General features: G+C 19.4%; 1 protein-coding gene across 3 annotated transcripts in view; it reads right to left on the reverse strand.

The window, feature by feature from the left end:
- Positions 1–15,829, reverse strand: part of LOC122511616 (keratin-associated protein 19-2-like) — a 117,829-nt gene that overhangs the window by 673 nt on the left and 101,327 nt on the right. The window contains exons 1-3 of one of the 3 annotated variants that reach the window (XM_043626989.1): positions 13,058–13,227; positions 7,885–8,029; positions 3,267–3,411 (exon numbers count right to left, since the gene is read on the reverse strand). In XM_043626989.1, coding sequence (XP_043482924.1) covers positions 3,267–3,411; positions 7,885–8,029; positions 13,058–13,075 — 308 coding nt within the window. In that variant the 5' untranslated portion in view covers positions 13,076–13,227. Of the gene's footprint in view, positions 1–3,266; positions 3,412–7,884; positions 8,030–13,057; positions 13,228–15,829 lie in introns of those variants that run through there. The other 2 variants (XM_043626987.1, XM_043626988.1) reach the window with 2 other exon arrangements.

Below are 15,829 nucleotides of genomic sequence, written 5' to 3' on the forward strand. Positions count from 1 at the left end.
AAATTTGCTCAGCACTTATGCAACAAATTTCTTTGTATGCGAATACCCTACATTTTTATTGCGGAAAATGAGAAAAGTAGCAGATAAAAAAGGACGATATACATAGAAAGAGAATGAAACCTCAGGAATTTATAAATTCTATTTTAATTTCGTCAAATTAAGTCTTACAAACATTTTTTAAATTTCAACTATATTTAACTGTTTTAAATTAATTAATAAATTAATAAATTAATAAATAAATTAATAAATTAATAAATAAATTAATAAATTAATAAATAAATTAATAAATTAATAAATAAATTAATACATTAATAAATAAATTAATAAATTAATAAATAAATTAATAAATTTAATTAATAAATTTTGCTTTATTCGAAGTAAATTTGAACTAACTTTTACTAAACTTAACCTTAATCTTTAAATCTGAATATGTAAAATTCTACTAAGAAATAGTCAAAATTTAATAATTGTTAGTAGTTTTCATGGACAACTTTTCTCCTTTTTAATTAGTAGAATATTACTAATTCAGGGTTGCCACAAATATATTAATTATAATTTAAAATTTACTTGTAGAACAATAATCATTAAAACATAAACATCAAATTATTTTTCTAAATATTTTCCCTGACTTTTTCCTAATTTTCAGACAAAATTTTGATTTTTTCCCTAAAATTTCGATTATTCGGAATTTTTTCAATTAAATATAAGGAAAATAAAAAATTCTAATAATTTCAAAAAAATTAATTCTACAGTTGAATAAGTATGAAAAATTTAAATTTTCAAATATTTTTATTTGTAACCTTTTCAAACTTCAATTATTTCTCATTTCTTTTTATTATTTTAAAAACTATAATGCTTTTTAATATTCAATTAATATCTAAAAGTTTAAGACTGAAATTCATTTTTAAATCAATTTTTATTAGAAAATTCTAGAAGAATTCAATTTTTTAAATACAAATTTGATAAATAATTTATTGAATAATTTAATAATTGAATCATTCTTAAAATAGTATTCTCATAAAGATTTTTATCAACAAATTTTTAAATAATTGAATTCTTTTGACAGTTTTAATAAAATTTGTAAGAATAATTGTATTTCGGAGAAGAATTTTATTACTTAAAAACATCATTGGAATTTTGACTAGAATTTTCAAAAATTTTTGAAGAAAATTGAATTTCTGCGAAGAATTTTTTTATTTTTGAAAATAATTGAATTTTTGACAAAAATTATATTAACATTTTTGAAAATAATTGAATTGCTGAGTAGAATTTTATTATTTATAAAGATAATGGATATTTTGACAAGAATTTTATAAAAATGTTGAAAAGAATTGAATTTCTGTGAAGAATTTATTTATTTTTGAAAATAATTGAAATTTTGACAACAATTTTATTAAAATTTTTAAAAATAATTAAATTGCGGAGAAGAATTTTATTATTTATGAAGATATTTGAAATTTTGAAAAAAATCTTATTAAAATTTTTGAAAATAATTGAATTACAGAAAAGATTTTTATTATTTATAGAAATAATTGAAATTTTGACTACAATATTTTAAAATTTTTTGAAGATAATTGAATTTCTGTGAAGAATTTTATTGTAATTCTATAAATTTAAAATTTCAATAAAGATTTTAATTTAAACCCTTTTCGAAATTCAATTATTTCTAAAAATTCACGCTATAATGCTTTTAATATTCAAATATAATTTAAAATTTAAAATAAAATTCAATTTTTAATCATTTTTAGAAAATTTTTAGAGAATTCCATTATTTAAATAGAAAGATAAATAATTTATTAAATAATTGAATATTTCTTAAAATTGAATTTTTATGAAGAATTTTATCAAAATTTTTAAAAATAATTAAATTGCGGAGAAGAATTTTATTATTTATGAAGATATTTGAAATTTTGAAAAGAATCTTATTAACATTTTTGAAAATAATTGAATTACAAAAAAGATGTTTATTATTTATAAAAATAATTGAAATTTTGACTACAATATTTTCAAATTTTTTAAAGATAATTGAATTTCTGCGAAGAATTTTATTATTTTTAAAAATAATTGACATTTTGAAAAGAATTTTATTAAAATTTTTGAAAATAATTGAATTGCGGAGAAGAATTTTATTATTTATAAAGATAATTTTAAAATAATTGAATTTCATAAAAGAATTTTATTGTTTATAAAAATAATTGAAATTTTGCCAAGAATTTTATAAAATTTTTTAAATAATTGAATTTTAGAAAAGAACTTTATTATTCATAAAAATAATTGAAATTTTGACAGGAATTTTATTGAAAATTTGGAAAATAAGTGAATTTCATAGAAGAATTTTATTATTTAAAAAATAAATAAAACTCTGCCAAGAATTTTATTAAAAATTTTAAAAAGATTTGAACTTCTGTGAAGAATTTTTTTTTTGAAAATAATTGAAATTTTTACAAGAATTTTATTAAAATTTCTGAAAATAATTCAATTGAGTAGAAGAATTTTATTATTTATGAAGATATTTGATATTTTGAAAAGAATTTTATTAAAATTTTTGAAAATAATTGCGAATTGCGGAGAAGAATTTTATTAAAAATTTTTTAAAATAATTGAATTTCAGAAAAGAATTTTATTATTTATAAAAATAATTGTAATTTTGACTAGAATTTTTAAAAATTTTTGAATATAATTGATTTTCTGCGAAGAATTGTGGCAACCCTGTAATTGTTAGTAAAATTTTACTAATATTTGGTAATATTATTACTAAATTATTTTGTGGACGACTTTTCGTCATTTTATTAGTAACTTTCTACTTATTCAGATTTAGGGAGTAACATGTAAAATATAATAAACAATATGTAAAAAATATACTAAAGTTTACTTCAGACTTTTTTTAAAATTATTAAAATTAATTATCAATAATTATTAAAAATAGATTTTTATTTTTAATAATTATTGATAATTAATTTTAATAATTTTATTTTTTATTTATTTATTTATTTTTAATGAAATTTAAAAATAAAATTTATTTTAAAATTTTAATTTTAGATTGAGATAGATAGAAATAGAGTTCTATTGAATTATTGAGATAGAAAAATTGAAATTAAAATTTTTCTTTTATGATTTAATTTTCATGAAATCGTATTGAAAACGATTCATTTGTTATGAATAACAGTGCAATCATCTGAGCATTTTGTTGGGTTTATATATGCATGAGCGTAACACTTATTGTTATATTTGATTGCAACACGATCGTTAAGTAAGTTAATATTTACCCGAGGTTTCCACCCCCAATTATTCCAGGATAGTTGCCTCGATATCCACCTCTATATGTTGTACTATAACCATAAGGTGTTCCACTTGCATAACCTCCATATCCCCCATAATCCCTACTGACGAGGAATGCTGGAATCAGAGAATCTTTCAGAAAAACTATTATGTATATTCCGTAGGTACAATTTCAGATTTATTTAAAAAAAAAAGAAAACTTATTTTCTATTTATTTCCCTTTTATTTTCTTATTCTTTTCCTTCTATTCTGTTAATATTTTCTGTTTGTCTTTTTATTTTCTTTTTGTTTTCTTATTTTCTTTTTATTTTCTTATTTTCTTTTTATTTTCTTATTATCTTTTTATTTTCTTTTTATTTCCTTATATTTTCTTTATATTTTCCTTTTATTTTCCTTTTATTTTCTATGTTTTCTATTTTTTCTATTCAATTTAATTTTACTTTATTTCATTTTATTTATTAAATCTAATCTAGAGACTATAATCTAATCTACAACTTGTTTCAAAAACGAATAAAACAATTTTCAACTATTTTCAAACACTTTTTTTCGTCGATTGTAAAACAATATTTTCCTCGCAAAATTTCATGATGAGCAAAAGTTTCCTAACAATTTATAAACCAATATTTACAAAACAACCAAACCAAAAAGTGTTAGCATTTTTCAAAATATTTTAAAATGTTTAGCATCGTAAAAAAAGTAACACTTTACAATTCTCATGAAGATCTCGTCATTAATTTTGTTTTGAAAAATCTATTTTCCTTTCAACCTGTAACACTATTATTGATTACGTAATGGACACGCGACTTGAATATGAATATATACATTTTACACGGGTGACTGACTCTTTATCCTTTTCTTCTCGACATTTATTGACAATTAAAAACAAAAAAAAAAAAAAAAGTAAAGAGAATAAATTTCACTTTTACACGAATAAACATAAAAAAAATAATATCGTAAAATAAGATAATGAAAATTATGTGAAGGAAATGAATCACCATTCTTAATGGTAGTTTCATGACTTTTTGTAATAAATAAATTATATATAAAAGATGGACACATCTGTTCAATGTAAAACGTATAAGACAATATTATTATAGAATTATATTCATTTTATAGGTTTGATAAAGCCGACAACTCATATAATCTAAACCATTACAAAAGCTATTTTCAAAATTAACATGTTCCTGTCTTGTGAATACTAATTTTAAGAAAATTAAGTTCCGTTTTACTGACTGTAAATAAATTGAGCATAAAAAACGTATAAAAAACAAATGAAAAACAAATTATTGTGGAATAAAAAAACAACAAATTCTAAAGTTCTATTATTTAGTTTTTTAACTCTGGGAACTATTTAAAAAAGAAGTTTAAATTTATGAACAAAAAATGTGGGAATATTTATTTTTTTATTAAAATTTTTTAATATTCAATTATTATGTGCAATGTTAAAAATTTTGTAAAATTTACTTGAAAATAATTAATTTATTTAAAGTATTTTGTTTTTATTTTTGAAAATCAACTTTTAAAGAATTTTAATTACAAATTTTGAAAATAATTAATTTATCAAAAATTTTAATGAAAAATCTTTAAAGGTAAACTTAAAAGTGAAAATTAGCTTCTAATTTTTTAAAATTCGATATTTTCAATATTTTCCATTACATATTTCCAAAAATAATAACATTTTAGAATTATTTTTTTAACATTTTGAAGAAAACAATAAATGTTCAAAATTTTTAATTAAAATTCATCAAAAAATTTATTAGTTATTCATAAATTCATTTTTTAAATAATACAAAAATTCTTTTAAGAAATACAATTATTTTCGAAAAATTACATTAGTTAAAATATTTTTAAAAACTAATTATTAGAATTGTTTTGTAATAATTTTTTTAAAATTCAAAATTTACTTTAAAGGACTTATTAAAATTTTTAAGAAATTATTGTCCTGTTTATAATTAAAATTCTTCAAAAATTTGATCATTTTTATTTATATTCAAAAATTCAATTATTTTTAAAAGATTTTACCAAATTTTAATTGTTTGGAAATTTTTCAAAATTGAAAAACTATTATCGTTCAAAAATTATTTTAAACATATTTTAAAAAAGTTAATTGTCAGAATTTCTTTATTATAATCTTTCAAAAAATGTCTTTGAATAGTTAAAATTTTGTAAAATTTTACTGAAAATAATTTATTTATTTCAAGTATTTTGTTAAAATTTTTGAAGATCAACTTTTGAAGAATTTTAATTGCAAATTTTGAAAATAATTGAATTATCATAAATTTGAATGAATAATCTTTAAAGGTAAATTTAAAAATGAAAATTAGTTTCTAATTTTTCAAAATTAAATATTTTAAATACTTTCCATTACATATTTTCAAAAATAATAACATTTTAGAATTATTTTTAACATTTTGGAGAAAACAATAATGTTCAAAATTTTTAATTAAAATTCGGCAAAAAATTCATTAGTTTTTTTAAATTATGCAAAATTTTAATTATTTGGAAATTTTTTAAAATTGAAAAATTATTATCGTTGAAAAATAATTTTTAAATATTTTTAAAAAATTAATTGTAATAAGAATTTCTTTATTATAATTTTTTGAAAATATTATACCTCAATAACTTAAGAAAAAACTATGAAGAGTTACAGTTATTATTAAAAATTGAGTTTCTGTATTTAAATAATTGAATTCTAGAAGAACTTTTGAAAAATTATTTAAATTAATTGATTCAGAGATGAAGTTAAGTTGAAAATGATAAAAAATAATTAAATTCAAGAAGGAAAAATTGTAATTTTTAGAAATTATTCGAATTCATAAATTTTACTCATTTTTCGTAAAGAAAAAAATTAATATTTTTGTTGACACTTACTATTAAATTTAAATTAAAAAATTAATTAAATGTCCTTAGAAATGTTCTCCTCTAAAAATTTTAAAGAAAAAATAAGCTTCGAAAAAAACCGCAAAGACAGTTATAAAAAAAACTAATTAATAAAATTTCCAAATAGAAACCAAAAAAAACTGGTTCAAAACCATGTTCCTTGAAATTCGACAAGACAAAAAAAAATTCAACCTTATAAATTTAAAGACACTGAACTAATTAGTAGAGAAATATTTTTTCCTGTTTATTCATGCGTTCCATTACAAAAAAAAGAAGCTAGTAAATTTCGTAAAATAATTTTCAATTTTTCCAATCGAGGACCTGCTTTATATAAAATTTATTTGCACTCTCTCGGTCACTGTTCAAGGCTATTACGTAAACAATGTTGTCTATAGTTTTCTATCCGCAATTATTATATGGAAAGTTATACAACTTTTTTCACACTGAAAATATGGACTGAAGTGTGTCATTTATATTCTCACGCTCTAGGAAGTCAAAAGCGTTTTTATTTAAACAAACACAAGGATGACATTCACAGTCATCTAGTATGTTAATTTAACAATTGCAAATCCTTGGAAGACACGTTTGAGAAACTGCAACAGTTCACGACAACCACTGTTTATGTCACACTATTTACAATATTATTTTCTTTGGTGAATTCATATTTTTTCATCGTGACTAATTCATGTGTTCACTTATTGTTACTGTTGTTATTATTACTATTATTACTACTACAGATTATGTCAATTTCTGTCTTTTTTTAAACAGGATAATATGCATACTGCATGTTTCAATAATTCTCAAGTAGGTAAAAATATTTCATTCAAAATAATAATGAATTAATAATAATTAATAATAATTATGTTTAATTCAAAAATAAATTTTGGTTGACTGTATGTGACAAAGATAATTATGTTTGATTAAAAAATATTGTTTTCTCAGTGTAACTAATATTAATTACAAGTAATAATAATGTTCACGATTAATTAATAATAATTATAAATAATGATAATATTTACAATTAATAATGATTGTAGTTAATGCTAACTGTAATTAATTAAAATTGTAATTAATAGTAATTATAATTAAGAATAATTACAGTTAATAACAATTACAGTTAATAACAATTACAGTTAATAATAATTACAGTTAATAATATTTATAATTAGTAATAATTACGGATAATAATAATTACAATTATTTAATACCACCGAGTGATAAATTCATGATAATATTACAATTAATATTATTTTTAATTTTCAATTAATATTATTCACAATAAATAATGATTTTGCATAAAAAAAAGAGGAAAATCGATAAATCGGAAAATTCCACTAAGAAATTTCATCTTTTTAAGATGTAAATAATTAAAACGATTATAATTATAAAACACAATTTGCAAGAATCGTTGATCTCGAAATGAAAATGAAGAAGCTCATTTTCAACGGAAATAGATGCAATCAATATATATGGGTAAATTTACCCTTATCGAAAAAATCTGTAATTGAATTCAACTGAGACCAACTGACCTAATTCTGAATCATTATTCAATTCTAATTATCTAATTACAATTCGAGTTCCTTGAACGAAAATAAAAGGGTTGAGCACAGACAATAAATCAAAATGTCTTCGAATCGTATATCTTTTGATTCATTAAATCTTTTTTTTTTTTTTTCTTTGTATAAACATTCGAAATAAGTTTAAACAAAAGATTCAAAAACTCACTTCTATCACTGGCAGCTGTATCTAAATCTTCAGCATTAAGAGATTTTTTCACTTCGACAGGCGATGATAATTTTGACGTCTCTAGTAGCGTCTCTGTCTGTATTGCACTTTTAGATAGTGCAATCAGTACGACAAATGTACTAATCTGTAATTAATTTTATTATTTTTTTTCTTTCTTTTTTTTTGTTCGGATTTTCTATTTTTTCTCAACTCTTAATATATCGAGACGACAACAACAAACTTTGCAAATTTAAATGAACTAAAATTAGAGTTCAATGACAAAATATTTAATAATATTTAGTAATATTTAATAATATTTAGTAATATTTAATAATATTTAATAATATTTAATAATAATAATAATAAAAGTTTAAAAATAAAATTAAAGTTCAATAATAAAAATAACATTTTAATAATTTTTTTAATATTTTATAAATTATTTTTTTTATAGAAAAATAATAATAAATGAAGAAATGAATAAAATAAATTGTTGTTTCTGTTAACTTGATACAATTAACTATTGAAAATTCAATATATCATTATTTATAAGGCTAATAATTTTGTTGTTAAATCATGCGTATCATTAATGAAAACTCATAATCCGGATTATAAACTGAAAGCTTCATTCTATCAAAGCAACACATAAAAAATTAATAATAATCTTCTATCTCTTACACGATGATTTTAAACGAAATAAAAAATAAATGCAGTTTTTTCGAATTCTAACATAAAAAATACTAGTAAAATATTTATTATTTAAATCCGTCAATTTAAAAAATATATTCGATTTATTCCCAAGGGAAAAGTTTTCAAAATTTCTTATTTAAATTAGATTTTTATAAATCCCTTTTTTCAAATCCTTTTTATAATTCCTTTTTTAATTCTTTTTTCAAATTCTTTTCTTTAATTCTTTTTTTAAATTCTTTTTTTAATTCTTTTTTTTTAAATTCTTTTTTTAATTCTTTTTTTTAATTCTTTTTTTAAATTCCTTTTTAAAATTCCTGTTTAGAGAATTTCACTTGAATGTTGAGATTTGGAAATTTTTGACCAGCTGCGTTTGGAGATATATTACTTTTTTTTGCAATAATAAAATTCCTCGAGTAGACTTCCCCGAAAATTAAAAAAGTTGGCAGACAACTTTTCCCGTTTCCCATTTGCTAACAATTCCAAATTCGAAATTAAGTTATCCCTCACATAAAATCATATCAAAATCATTTCATCCATTTTTATTATTCTTCGCTTAAAATTTATTTATTACATTTTTCTTTTAAATCATTTATTCACTAATCTATCAACTATATTGTACTTGCATATAAAAAAGAAAAATAATTCGACTAACATTAACTTTTCCTCATTACTGCGTAAAATATATTTTGTTTTTTTTTTTTAATTAAAAAAAAGTTATGTGAACAAAAAATAGTGTCAACAAAAAAAATCCATTGTTAATTGAAAAATTGAATTGATGTATTTTCTATATTAATTAAAGTAAAGATAAATAAAACAAAATAAATAAAATAAAAAAAATAAAACGAAAAGGTACCTACGAAACAGTTTATTTGAAAGTAAAATAAAAAATAAAATAAATAAAGTAAAAAAAAATAAAATAAATAAAGTAAAAAAAAATATAAAATAAATAAATAAATAAATAAATAAAATAAATAAGTAAATAAATAAATAAATAAATAAATAAAATAAATAAATTAATTAAATTGAATAAAAGAAAAAAATGTCAAAAAATATTTTTAAAAGAGCGAATTTGATGTCAACGGAAGATATGATTTTCTATATTAAATAAATGAAAAAGATGTCAAATAAAAATGGTCTACATAGTTATTGTGCAACAAGCCGGCACGCAACGGAAATCACACTTCGATATTTCTCCAAACCGCACGCGAAGACAGGCGATGATGAAGGCCTGTCTCTTATTTAACCAAATGGGTGTGTCCCTCTATTCATATTGTTCTCGATAGAATATAAAAAAAGAGAAGAAAAATATAGAATCCTGCAAGTTCTTTTTTCATCACTATATATATATATATACGAATATGTAAATCATATAAGCAGAAATTTTACTCTCTTGCATAAATTTTCATTCAATATTTTTCTTCATTTTTTCTTTTTATGACTTTTCCAAGAGTTACCCGCAAAATAAATTATTTTTTTAACGTAAGAGACAATAAATTAGGTATTAAAATAGAAAAAAATACTTTCCCGCGTAACTATAAATAACTAACTACATATTTAAATAAATAAGTAAATGACTAATTAAATTAATAAACCAATCAAATTAATAAATAATTAAATAAATAAACTAATTAAATTAATAAATAATTAAATAAATAAACTAATTAAATAAATAAATAAATAGAAAACATACAAATAAAATACAAAAATATACAGCAGATTAAAATTCAAAAGTGAATTTTCACTTTTTGCGGTTTTCTATCTACAGAAGCAAAAATTGCTTTTATAAAAATAAGAAAAAATAGAAAAAAAATATTTTTACTAGTTAATCTAACTAATAAATTGACAGGAAGTAATTGCTTTTACTTTCATAAAAGCAATTACCTTCTGTCAATTTAATTTCGAAAAAATAATTTTCCCAACTAAAAAAAATATCAAATTTAATACCAAAAATGTTTTTTTTTCATTTTATATAAAAAAGGGGCAAACCACGTAAAAATCAGAATTAATATTTTCATTATATAAATAAAAAACAAGAATCTTTAGTTAAAAATTTTTTTTTTAATTTTCCTTAATATTCTGCGAAGATTTTTCTTTAACGTTATGCCCTATATTTTTGCAAACTAAAATAAAATGAAATTAGATAAAAAACGGGGACATTTTTGACAAGACATTTGAGGAAATTTTTTTGCGCGTTCAATTCAGTGTGTGGAGAACCTTCTTTTTTTTGGACGATAACACCTCTATACAAGCTTAATCTAACTCACGATTATGTTTTATGGAGGGATAACTTCCATTTTCCTCAAACATTCGAGCTTTTTATGATGGAACGTCAGATGAATATATAATAGCCAAAAAGACTATGAGTCTTAAAAACTTTTCTGTTTATCATTGTGATGTACAAGTGTTCAGGGATTTAAGTCACATTTGAAGAAATTTTTTTTTAAATATAATTTATTTTTTGTTTAAAAAGGAATTTTAAATATTATATATAATTTTGTGAAAAAGTACTCTTTAGTAATTAATGTTTTTTTTTACTCTACTCTCTAAATTTGAATTAGTAAATAAATGTTTAGTAATTTGAATCAGTAACTGACTTTTTGCTTTTGAAGTTTTGAATTATTAAATTTTACTAATATATTAGTAGAATTTATTATTGAAACTTAATTTTGTAATTAAATTTTACTTGTAAATTAGTAGAAATTACTATTTATTAGTAAAATTTACTGTTACTTTATTTACTATTTTTAAAATTTAATTTAATAATTAAATTTTACTAATAAATTTGTAGAAATTAATATTTATTAGTAAAAATTACTGTTAGTACATTTACTATTATTAAAATTTAATTTAATAATTAAATTTTACTAGTAAATTAGTAGAAATTACTATTTATTAGTAAAATTTACTGTTACTACATTTAATATTATTAAAATTAAATTTTATAATTAAATTTTAATAATAATCAGTAAAAATTACTATTTATTAATAAAATTTACTAATTTACTAATTCAAAATCAAAAAGTCAGTTACCAATTCTAATTAGTTAACATTTTTACTAATTCAAATTTAGAGAATAATTAGTTAAAAGTCATTCAATAATTTAAATTATACTATTAATTATTAATGCATATTAATAAAAATTAGTCTTTTGTAAAATAAAAAAATTGATAAATACAGAAAATTATTTTTTTAACTATAAATTATTTATTTACTTATTTCAACAATATAAATTATATAATTATTGAAATATTTATTATATTAAATAAATAAACAAACTAAAATTTAGAGCAATGTTGCCTATTGACAAAATTGTAAAACAAATAAATAGGAAAAATATTTTCATAACACAAACAATAAAAGCCAATAAAGCAAATAAAAATAACAATTTTTCGTAAGCATGAATAAATATAAAAACTATTTTTATAACACAAACAAATAAAAAAAAACAAATAAAAATTACGATTTTCTCTAAAATAAATAAACGCAGATAACTATTTTTATAACATTCTGTTCCAATAATAATTGAATTAATTAATAATTAATTAATAATTAATTAATAATTCAAATAGTAATTTAAGTAATAAATTAAGAAATAATTAAATAATAAATATTTAGTAATTTTATTAATAAATTAGTTGGTAATTTAATTAGTAATTTATTTAATAATTCAAATGATTAAGTAATTAGTAATTTAAGTATTAGATTAAGTTATAATTTAATTAATAATTTAAGTCTTAATTTAATTAATATTTTAATTGATATTGTAATTAATAATTTAATTAATATTGTTATTATAATAATTTATTCAGTTATTTATTTAGTAATTCAAATAATTAAGTAATTAGTAATTTAAGTATTAGGTTAACTTATAATTTAATTAATAATTTAAGTCTGAATTTAATTAATAATTATATAAATTAATACTGCTAATTTTTATTTACATTTATTTTATTTTTTATTGCTTTTATCAATGTAATGTTCAATTGTTTATATCAATGCAACGTTAAACTGTTTATTTCTTTAATACAAAAAATTAAATTTTACTTTCTGTTATAGGCAAAGAATTGAAAATTAATTTTTCTATTTTTTGTCACAAAAATACGGCTATGGACTAATTTTTGTTTTGACAATTCGTCAGATATTCTCACTTAAATATAAACTACAACCAATATAAATAGGCAAAGAAACGACTGTTAATAAAGAAGCTTTAAGTTTATAACCTATATATCATCAGTTCTTTTGAATCAAAAATCGAATCAAAGAAAACATTTTCTCTAAATTATATTTTATAAATAATTAGTTTAATCACGTTTCTCGTCTCTTATGCTTTCATTTCATTATTGATAAAGACTTAATAAATTGTCTCATGACAAAACAAACTAAAGAAAAAATTCTAACTTGCCTTTGAAATCAACTTATTAATTAGTTATAATTAGAAAAAAAAATTTCTCTCCTTTTTATAACCATTAACATAGAATATACTCACAAGAAATAGTATTCTCATTTTCAGGGTATTAAATTAAAAAATTAAATTAAATATTTTTTTTAACTCTCCTTATAAAAAAAGATTTTTCGTGTCTAATTGAAAATTTAAAAAAAAAATCACTGGCAACACGTGTTCACTTGTTTAAGTGATATTACAGACAACTTATTGGTGGTTTTCCTCACATATATATGTTTCGGATCCCCACCTTTAATATCCCACAGTGTTTGAGCTTATAGTCTCTTTTGTGGCTGGTGCCAAGGTCGTCTCTAAAGAGAATCTGTCAACGTTCTGTAAATCATTGAAGCAGATTTTTTAACAAACAGACCTCTCGGTATCCTAGCACTTTCTTTTTAAATAATGATATCATAACAAAAACATTAATACTTTTATCTTAAAACAGAGAGAGAAAAAAAAAACTATTGGACAATATCCGCCGTCGTGCACATAAACTCAAATTGAAAACTAATAATTACATATTTCCGTCTCGATAAAATTTATAAAAGGGAAATTGCCTTTTTATTTTTCTATTAAAAACGAAATAAAACGAAAAGAAAATTATACAATAAATATATTTTCCTGAAAATTTACTGTGGAATAAAAAATTTTTCCCACTGTGGCTCATTCCTTTTTTTTCCAATAAGAATAGTAAAATTTTTTTTTTATTTACATTCGTCATATATTAAATATTATTTTTATCTGTTGAACCTTTGAACAAAGACAAAAAGGGAATTTTCAAAAAACGAAAAATGGTAAAATATTATTTTAGTTACAAATATTGTTCAGTTCTTTCATTTTTTTCTTTTCTTCTTTTCTTCTTTTTTTCCTTTTTTCTATTTTTTCTATTTTTTTTGAAGAAAATTTCTCTAATTAAAAGGCAAAGCAAAAAGAAATTAACTTTTCACTGGTACTATAGCAATGAAAAAAATTATTAATTTTTTTTTCTTTCAAGCATTTTCCAACAAGCAGTTAATAAAAAATTCTTAACTTTTCACTTTACATTCATGACAATGTAAAGAAAAGACTTAGCTCGCGCATCTTAATTTGCATCAAAATTAAGTTGTTTATTCACAATAATTACGAAGTTCAAAAAAAAAGAACTAAACACTTTAAAAAAAAATTTAATAAGAAAAAGGAGTTTGTAATTTTTAAAATTGTCCCAAAAATACATATTTAGTTTGTTATTCAAGGTTATTTTTATATCATTGCATCATGAATTGCACATTTCCCTTTTTTTTGTTAAAATAAAAAAAAAACAAAACAAAATTAATTTGTATGAAATTATGTATAATTTACTTTTGTTTCAAGAAATACAATTAAAACACACAAATTTTTTTAAGATTCGCAAAAACTTGGAAACGAAAAAAAAGCTATTGAAAAATAGAAACATTTTATCATAACGGTAAATAACAATAAAAATAATAAAAAATTTCTTTAAGCAATGAAAATAATAATTATTTTTATAATAATAATAATTATTATAATAGTAACAAAAATAATAAAATTATTATTATACGAATAATAATAGTAATAATAATAATAATAATTAACTATAATAATCTTCGTATTTTTTATGAAAATAATAATTGGATTCCTTAAAAAAAAAAATTTATTATTTATGAAAATAATTAAATGTTTGAATAGAATTATATTAACATTTTTTTTTAAATAATTGAATTTCTGCAATTATTTGTAATTTCTCCAAAATTGAATTTTTTAAAATGTTTTCAACAAAAATTTAAATTAGAAAATTTTTAAATTCTATTATTTTTAAAATTGCAATATTTTTAAGACAAAAAATGCTGAATATATACGTAACGGATTTTGAAGAATTTTCACATTAAAGCAGACAGTATTGAACTAAAGACTGACTAAAATTAAGATTTTCTTTTTACTTGAGAAAAATAATAAAAATACAGCGTTACTGACAAAATGGAAAAATTTTATTGTAACGGTAAATAATAATAATAGAGTATGAAGTTTTAATCGATTTAAGTGATAAAACTTGAACAAAAACAAATGTCATCTTATATGAACCAATATCTCAAAGGTATTTAATGTTTACTCATAGAAAATCGCATTACCTACTAAAGAAACAATACTTTCTTGATCAAGAGCAAGGGACTCGAGAATTGTCCTTCATTACGAGCTGTGTCAACTACAACTGCACAAGGACACATAATTTCATTCAAAGTAATTACAGACCTTCATCTTCTTGTCAAAATTTAAACCATAAACGTCATAATTTTTCATTTAATTTCTATTATTATTTTTATTATTATTATTATTATTTTATTATTATTTTTTTTTATTTATATTATTATTATTCTTTATTTATTATTATTTTATTATTATTATTTTTTTTATTTATATTATTATTATTATTCTTTATTTATTTTTATTATTAGGTTTTATTTTTTTTATTTTTATTATTATTATTATAATTAATTTTCCTTTTTTTGTGCATAGGGACTTTTGGGAAATCTCGGGAAATCTACATACAGTTACCTTGGTTATAATTCGCATTATTATTCATTACTCTCTAAATCTAAATCAGTTAACACTTTAACTTCTTCGAAACAGTGATTGAATTTTTTACTTTCAAAGCAGTTAAAATTTACAGCCAGAGAAAAATTTTATTTGCAACAAATTTATTGTTCACTGAATCTATCACTTGATGGTAAATTATCAAATATAATTTATTAGAGTTTAATAAAAATAATATTCAACACAAACAAAATTTTAATTTGAATCAAATAAAATTTATTTGAACCA

The sequence above is a fragment of the Leptopilina heterotoma genome, unplaced genomic scaffold (genome assembly GCF_015476425.1).
Source record: "Leptopilina heterotoma isolate Lh14 unplaced genomic scaffold, ASM1547642v1 Lhet_88, whole genome shotgun sequence".
NCBI lineage: Eukaryota > Metazoa > Arthropoda > Insecta > Hymenoptera > Figitidae > Leptopilina > Leptopilina heterotoma.